Below are 9,125 nucleotides of genomic sequence, written 5' to 3' on the forward strand. Positions count from 1 at the left end.
CCTCCGGTTTCCGAACTTATGACGGCAACAATCCTGCCATCTTTTAATTCTTTTCATTTCGGTCAATCCAATGTAGTTTTGCGGGTTTGTCTTGTGGCCAGGCAAAAGAAACAATAACCTGATTAAATTTGATCAAAAATTCAAAAATTGATTAACTGTAACCAAGATTTTTGGTTACTGCGCACAGTTGGTCAACAATGTCCTTATAAGTGGTGTCTTTCGTCTATAAAATGTATCGCGATGTCTCGAATATCGTATGAGCTGAAACATAAAGCAGCAGTTGCGTAAAACATCAAATTCGAGGTATTCGGCTGGGTTCCAGGTGAGTCTCCCGCAAAATCGAATTTGCTTGAAAATGAGTCTATCTTGCACACCAACACCCAGCACTGATAAAGCCGGCCAGTCATAAAAAAATTCATGGATTGATTGCTTGACTGCTCTAAAAACCCGATCAATCTGTTTACTTACTCACTTGGCCTGACGAAGTTTTCGTGTCAAAAGCTAAACGTTGCCTAACACATTCAGTTGCCTTAAAACATCACAAACGAGATATTCACCTGGGTTCCACTTGAGTCTCCCGCCAAAATAAATTACTATGCAGGTCATAGGATCACGATATTTCGAAACACCGTCAGATCCTTCAACTGTAATTGCACAAATTCTAAAGCATTCCAGTGTTTTGCGACTACTAAATGACATTTTCAGTCGTTCGTATCATTAATAACAGTTTCCGGCTCTTGCGCCCTCAGAATGACGAACATCTCATAATTGAAAGCCACAAGGTATTTCTGATCCCAGTTAAATGGTCTAAAAACATTCGTTTCAGTAGTACTACTGTCTGCATATTCCCTCTGGTGCTGATTTACTCATATGTCTTTAGATAAGCCTTGTCACTGATATTTAAGTTTACATGAGCCTTAGAAATCACACAAGTTACTGCAAACAGTTGTAGCTGAAACGCTCCAACACCTTCTGAGCCCCGGTGAGCTATCTTCAAACTGATAAAATGGCATATCATGACAAGCTATGTCAGAGCCAACCGGCCAACTTTGGACTACGTGCACTCTTTTACTCTATTACTCGATTCGTTCTTCAAATCGACGTCAAGCAGCGTAATAACTAAAAACTTTTGCAAATAGTGCCTCATCCGGAAGCTTTGTACGCTCGTCTCATGGTACCAAGGAGATAATCAAGGAGTGCGCCGGAATTATCTGGCGCGAATAAAGAGAAACCTACAAAATGATTAATTTCCTGTTTGCCCAAAATGTGTAATAGAGATCTGGTTTAAATTACCCATTCTCCCCGTATTTTACATAGTTCTCTGGAGTTTTACCACCTAATAGATAGGTTACTTGCTTGGTTTTGAATAGCGATCGCAGGTACCAACGACAGTAGCTTATGCTACTGGCCTATGATTGGGTACGAAGCCCCAGAGGGCAGTACGCAAACTTGGGTTCCAGTTGAATACAGTCTGAGCTGATGGCTTGTGCTGAAGAAGAGGTTAGTGGCAATTACCACACGTCACTCCTTTCACTGTAGACACCCACAGGCTTTGGGGCAAGGTATAGTTGAAACCTCGGCACTGAGTACACCGAGAGAGATTGTGGTTCACTCTTTATGGCCCATGTTCTCCACCTGTTCACAAAAACATGTCTGAAGGTTGAAGTCACATAAAGCGATCAAGAATATTATACCATTTGGCTGCATGCCTTTCGGTTTCATCTGTCGTTTTGGGTTTTTGTGAAAATTAATCAGTAAGTCGTGGAATTTCACCGAGAAAGTTTTCAGCATTTACTGATTCCATTTAGGGTGGCCTAAGCATGTTTTCACTCTGGTGAAGCTTTTCCGAAAAAGCTTAAGATTCATTACGCAATACTGTATAGGATACTCCAAAGTGGAGTGAGCAGTTTGGTCTTATATTTACAGAGCGGCGGGTAACAAGACGTCTGCTCTGGCTACGCCCATCAATCTCAATAAAGTTGAAGAAACGAAGAACCGTGAGGTATGACACTATTGTTCAGTGATGTCAGCATGAAATATGATCGTCCATGACCAGAAAAAGTAAGGGATTCTTCGAATCCAATGTGAAGTCTGCCTGCTATTGGTGTGGAACGAGCTAGTTTGTATTCGTCTGCCTATCCTGACCAGATTGACTTGTACGATCAAAATATCCACCGCATTGCGTTGATAATTTAATTTCAAGGAAATTCCACGGAAGATTATATATCACTGTGCTGCTGTTGCATAGAAACTGAACTCAGCTACAACTGACATCCGAGTTAGTGCTCCATTTTGTTAATAAAATAACCCATCTACAAGTAGAATCACAATGAGAAGCCCTTCTCTCTCCGAACCACAAAAAAGCAGTTGGGTTTTCGAGTAATGACCGCTTTTTAATCCTATCCCTAGAAACACGTTGTGGCCTGAACCACGTAACATCACTGAACCTTTCAAAACTAATAAAAAACGTACACCGGGAATGAACCGATCATTTTAATTAGAATTGACAGGTGTACATAAGAAGATTCGAAAAATCCGGTGTCCAAAAATGACACTTGTCACACAACATTCTTTCATTGTAGGTATTGAATGCAAAAGTGACATTATAAAACATTTATCTTGAGAACCTAATATTTACTAGTAACTTACGATGCATCTCTGGTTACCCAAGAAGACGGAACATAGGCAACCTTGTTTGTTTGGGTTCCTCATTCCATCACACCGCACGAGGAGTACGTGAAATAATGCCTTCATCACAGTGGCACGGGAAATAGCTCACTATCTGGTTCGTATATCATATATTCTAGTGTCCTTTGGCCAGTGCTTAACTTGGTAACTTACTTTACCTATGCGCACAAATCCTTGGAATTCACTTGCACAGCACTCTGAGCTCATTCGGTCAGACTTTGTGAACCCATTTGTCGGATCTCAGGATACTACTTTAATCGAAAATAGTAGTTAGAAATGTAAGCAAAAGTTCTCAACGGCCAAATGAAACAGGATTTGCTGCAAGAAAATAGATCGTAGTGAATAAAGTTTTTTTCTTTCAGAAGGGCCTGATAAACAATCAGTAGTTTTTATTTGGGCAAAGTTTCCTTTTTGACACAAAGGCTTCATCAAGCCAAACGGGCAGGTCGCTAAATTGGCCAGGCTATAGGACAGACGTGGAACCAATCAGAAAGTCCCCTTCAAATTATCACACTAGATCAGTGTTGAGTGTCAATTAACGGCTCTTATCGGTTAGTTTGATTGCCGAAATCTTGCAGCAATAGGTTGGAGAGTTTCTAATTAGTTCTGACCGGGTTTTGTTGCCTAATCTTCCACTTCAGGGTGCTTTAATTGATGATTTACCGCGGGTGCCACTGCAGGATCTCCTCCCGGCAAACAGGAACAGGGACTGCCTTCAAAAGTGCAACGACTGCACTAAGGTCTGTATAGAAGAGACGTCCGTGAAACTTCTTTGCACCAGAATCGGATAGCATAGTAGAAAAATAAACAGGCCGCCGAGAAACGCGATTGAACATCAAGCATTACTGAAAGACTCGCAACACGCACTGGACACGGGGCACAAAATAGATTTGGTAAATGTTGAGGTTCTGAGATGAGGCTTACAGTACACGTCACAGAGACTGATAGCCGAGGCGGTAGAAATCGCCAAGCATCCCATTTTTCACAGAATAGAAAGCTTGGAACTGGCAAGCGTGTGGAGAACGGTTCTCGATCAGTAGCGGGTGGAGAACGGTTCTCGATCAGTCGAGCTGACACGGTGTGCGGTGATCAGAAGGAAGAGTAGTCGTCATCTGAATTCTACATGACCTTAAATCCCCTCAAACTACATTGTCGGAGCACTCACAACCCAACAAAGACCAGGGAAAATCTACCAGTAGCACCCAAGGTGAACCAACAATTCAAGCACCCTAAATTGGAAGATTAAGCAACAAAACCGGTCAGAATTAATTTGAACCCCCCCCTCCCCAACCCATGCACCAACGCTAGATTTTGACGACCACACTAACCGACAAGAGGCGTTAATTGACACTCAACACCGATCTAATGTGATAATCTGAAGACGAGTTACTGATTGGTTCCTCGTCTGTCTTATAACCTGGCCGGTTTGGTGACCTGCCCGCTTGAATTAATGAAGCTTTTGTGTCCTCCGAGAGATGGAAGTTGAGTGGTATTTATAATTTAATTGATAATGGTGGTAGAACTACTAACACTGGCGTGGCAGTACCAAGAAAAGGGAGGCTCGTTAACTGGTTTTACAATGCTGAATAAACGGAATAATCAATTGATTCTTCCTAAAATGATGAATCTTTGATAATTTTAGAAGATCCTCGACGTTGTGCTGACTGAGATGTCCTAATATGGTACGAAATGACGAGGCATCTGTTTGTGCATGACCATATGCATCAACAAAGTTGTCCAGCGGGTTACAAGCGTCTGTGGCGCTACCTGACTGGGAAGTCCTGACAAGCGGGCCAATCGATCGTCACAACCAGGACAGTTACTGGGTCGTCGTATCGATGATGTGTCGGGCATGCTAATCACATCGCTCAAGTGAGAACACGTTCACCCGTTCAGACGTGAGAATTCAGATGCGTCCAACGTGCGCTGGTTGAATAGTGGTAACACGTTCGCCTCGCATGTCAGGTGTCCGGAGTTCAAACCCCGGCACGGCCATTGGATATGCACTGCTGATGAGCTCTAACAAGAGCGAAACTCGAGTCCAGTGCTTCCCCCCCCCCTTGGTGTGGATTCACATGAATAATTGCGCCAGGACAGGGACTAGTCTAGTTCAAAACGAGAGTGATGTGAAACTGAGCATCTGTTTGTGTTGTTTCCAGTCCTCTAAAAAATGGTGATCGCTTTGCTGCGGAGCAATGGCCTGCCCGCCTATCATCAGACTAGTTTGACTGACCAGAAATAGTCTGAATGATGCCCAGAATTCATAGGATGAGAATAACCGTTCATGGCACATTGATGAGCGTGAAGCATGGGCACAGTCGCACAGGCCGTACACCGCTGAGGTAAACCTAGAGGTGGGTTCCACATCTCTCCACGGGTTGAAACCCACATACTTGTCTACTTTATTTCAGTGAGTCGATAAAGTATTTTTAAGACATTGTCAAACCCGATAACTTTTGCTCTTAGACTGTGAAACTTGAAACATGGTGACGTATTCCATCGTTTGGTTTATTCGATCGTTTCAGCCTAGGTTATTGCACGAGTACGCGCCAAACTTCGTAGCTTGTCTTTTCCGTTTAAAGTAATCCCATTACAGGATAATTTTCAATAGATTATTACTTTAGGAATCGGAGTTCCGTTAAAAATTGGTGAAATCATATAATTTTCCACCAGCTGTTTCCCATGATACTTATTCGCTTACCCTTAGTTTATTCAAACTTGGGTCGAACTGGTGGACTGCTTTGCCCGCAAATACCACAAAATTTTTTGCGGCGAATTTCTGTCTAGTTATGCTGCGCCCCAAAATGGTGAATCTAGTTTAGGAGTTCTTGCGGATGCTCTTCAGATTAAATGGAAACTGATGATTCTGATGATTCAAACACGGGGTGTAGTCAGTTCAAGCTGGACTCAAGCTTTTTTTTAATGTCGACTGTGCGCTTTATCGGTATGCATGGCGAGCTTCTTCTTTGATGGAACCACAACGCCCACACACATTAAAGCGAAAGTTTTTCTGTGGGGTAGTTTAATTTGGTTTAGGATGCTTATGGGTAAATCTAAACGAGTAGTATATTTTCCCCCTAGGTACGTCTCATGCTTTACCGTATCATTTGCTTCGTACTAACGAAGTCTGTAAAAAATTGTTAACAGACGTTTGTCTCCTTTATGCAAGCGCAAATTTTTCGAAATGAGGATATTATCCAGTTATTTACCCTCTCCCTGTACGCTTCTGAAGACCGTGGCATTCTACTGTCGGATTCCAGCGATATCTCGCTCAGCCGTACTGTCGTCATATTCGTCTTCGACTTCAGACTGCTGTCAAGATGTATTTTGAGCTAGTTAGTCGCCGGATTTAAAACAAGACGGCGTCAGAGAAAAGTTCCACTCGCGCAGGGTCTCCCGTTTATGTCACCGTTGCTGTCACGTGGTCAGACATCGCCCAGAAACCTGCTGTACACAGAATAAGAATTAGGAACCTCGATGAGCGCAACAGGCGAAGGGAAAATATGTTTATCTGATCATGCCTCTCATAAGCGACCGGTTAGCAATCGGTTGAAAGCTGACGTCAGCCCTAGAGCAGCACCTATTTCAGACAATCAAATCAATCGGTTCACCGTTGTAGCTTATCTGTGATTGGTCATTTGCGAAAGCGAATCAGCACAGCTAATCGGTGTGCTTCAGGACGGATGGCGGAACGCATCGAACACTACTTCCCTGGAACATTAGCACAGCTGTCCCTCAAAAAGTTCCGCAAACCTGAATTTCCGTTGCCAAGCCTCCAAACTTAGCAGACTGTTCCGAAAGTTTCGTGATTCATAAAATCGAAATCCTAAGCATCTAACTGTCAACGATATTCGTCCATCAAGGTTCATAAATCAAAATCCTGTGCAGAGAAAGTCTCAAGGCACTGCCTTTTGTTGTCAAGGTTTGATCGCATGGCACCAACTTCAACTATGCGTCATGCTTGTTCGTTCGGCTTTGTTGCCAACCCCACTTTGTGTACAGACGGCATGTTTTACGTCGAACGGAGGGCTTGAATAGAATGAATACTGATATGCCGGGAGAAAAATTATCTCGGGATAAAATCACGGTGACGATAATGTATAATACGTGAGCGTTTAAAATTTCCCATTCGAGAGCGGAAGGGGCAAAATTCCTCGGTCGCTTGAAAAACCTGATATATACTTTGTTTGGGCAAAATGGGATAACGTGTCTGTTTGTATCCAATCAACGCTTTGAAATTACAGCAAGCATAGTTCACACCCTGGTTTGTGCTGATAAATTTATTATTAAAATCTAGAACATAATCAAAGGGTCGGATGAGTCTGCCTCTTCTGAAGCCAATACATTCGCTAAGTTCCACTCACGCGTACTCCTTCGTTTTATTCCAGGTCATATGGACCACGTCCATACAGTGGGATGGTCGGATCTGGAGGCGGAAGTACCGGTCTCAGTACGACAGCTGGACCGGCACCACACGGTCATTCACCCGGTACAACCGGCCAAACAGATTCGGCAGCTGCATCGAATACAAGGGCATGGGCAAACATGGACGGGGCAGAAGGTCTCAAAAAGCCACAAGATCCAGGATACTTGGATCTAATCGCCTCTGTTGCTCAAAATATAGGACGAACTACATGTGCAACTTTGCTGTCGGACACGGCGGCATTTCCAGACGAGCACTTGCTCACTGACTCCAAAGAGAATGTAGAACTCTCTGAAGAAACATCCAAAAACATTGCTAGGGCGCTTGCTGCCCGTCCATCAACACTCTTCCCGGCAGGACAAACATTACAACGATACGAGAAGAAACAAATGGTTGAAAAGGGCAACGAACGAGTGGTCCTGAACATATCTGGATTACGATTTGAAACCCAACTGAGTACGCTGCGGAAGTTCCCAAATACTCTTTTGGGAAATCCCATCAAACTGGATCGATATTATGATGCACTACGCGATGAATATTTTTTTGACCGAAACCGACCCAGCTTCGATGCCATTCTATACTACTATCAAAGCGGTGGGCGTCTACGTCGACCAGTGAACGTGCCAATTGATGTCTTCACAGAGGAAATCCACTTCTATGAAATTGATGAAGACGCGATTGAGAAATACCGAGACGACGAAGGCTTCATCCGAGAAGATGTCAAAGTTCTACCGGAGAATAAGATGCAACGTAAAATTTGGTTACTTTTCGAGTACCCCGAAAGTTCCATGGCTGCGCGTGCGATAGCAATCTTTTCCGTGGTAGTCATAATTCTTTCTATTGTTATCTTCTGTATCGAAACCCTTCCGTATTTCAAACACTATCAACTAATCACGGTGGATGAATCCCAGGAAATCCCACTGGAAGATCTTGTGCCCAATTCGAATCGATCTTCCGCCGGTTACCGCAACGGTCACAGGGAGGTCAGTGACCATGAAGCATGCAACCCAGTCAAGGATCCGCAACACTGTTTGGTTATAAGGGATCACGATATCCCGGCCATTGAAGAACCATTTTTTGTAGTTGAAACTGTGTGTATCATCTGGTTCACTTTCGACCTACTAGTACGATTCGCATCATCCCCGGAGAAAATCGCTTTCTTTCGAAACATTATGAACTTTATCGATATTGTGGCCATCATACCCTATTTTATCACTCTCGGTACGATGGTGCACGAGGAGAGCCGGAGTCAGAATCAAGCTATGTCGTTGGCGATCCTTCGAGTAATTCGACTGGTCAGGGTATTTCGAATATTCAAGCTTTCAAGACATTCCAAAGGGTTACAAATCCTCGGTCAGACGTTGAAAGCCAGTACACGAGAACTAGGTCTATTGGTGTTCTTTTTACTCATTTGTGTAATTTTGTTCTCTTCAGCAGTCTACTTCGCCGAAATCGATTCTGAACGAACTTATTTCAAGAGTATACCAGACGCATTCTGGTGGGCTGTAGTCACTATGACAACCGTTGGCTACGGAGACATGCGACCTGTGACGGTGTGGGGTAAATTGGTCGGCTCACTGTGCGCTATCGCTGGAGTATTGACAATTGCTCTACCGGTACCTGTGATTGTGTCCAATTTCAACTATTTCTATCATCGAGAAACTGAAACTGAGGACAAACAGACATTCATCCATGTGCAATCTTGTGCAAGTTACGCCAGCTCAAGCTCCAGTGATTTCAATTCGCCGGATCTTCAACCAAACCCTATGGAAGCCGACAAGATAAACTTGATTTCCACACGCTCTCAAAGCAACCGCCAACAGGAGTACAATGATAATCCCATAAGAACTACAACAGCCCTCGTAAATGGAGATGGATCCAAAAAAAGTGGCTTCAAACAGACACATGAGATGGAGCCGAATGAAATGAAAGGTAGAAGTATTCTGCTCACAAAATCAGGTAGCGTTAATGAGCAGAAAGTGAGTTTGATTGATCGTAAGGGCTCGAGGCGCGT

At 43.5% G+C, this 9,125-nt stretch overlaps 1 protein-coding gene across 1 annotated transcript in view; it reads left to right on the forward strand.

The window, feature by feature from the left end:
- Positions 1 to 7,104: 7,104 nt before the first annotated feature.
- The window catches only part of T265_00540 (hypothetical protein), a gene marked incomplete at both ends in the record, with an annotated part of 2,939 nt that continues 918 nt past the window's right edge, over positions 7,105 to 9,125 (forward strand). Inside the window, one exon of the mRNA XM_009164344.1 lies at positions 7,105 to 9,090. Within this exon, the coding sequence (XP_009162608.1) occupies positions 7,105 to 9,090 (1,986 nt within the window). The remainder of the gene's footprint in view (positions 9,091 to 9,125) is intronic.

This window comes from Opisthorchis viverrini (assembly GCF_000715545.1).
Source record: "Opisthorchis viverrini unplaced genomic scaffold opera_v5_5, whole genome shotgun sequence".
Lineage (NCBI taxonomy): Eukaryota > Metazoa > Platyhelminthes > Trematoda > Opisthorchiida > Opisthorchiidae > Opisthorchis > Opisthorchis viverrini.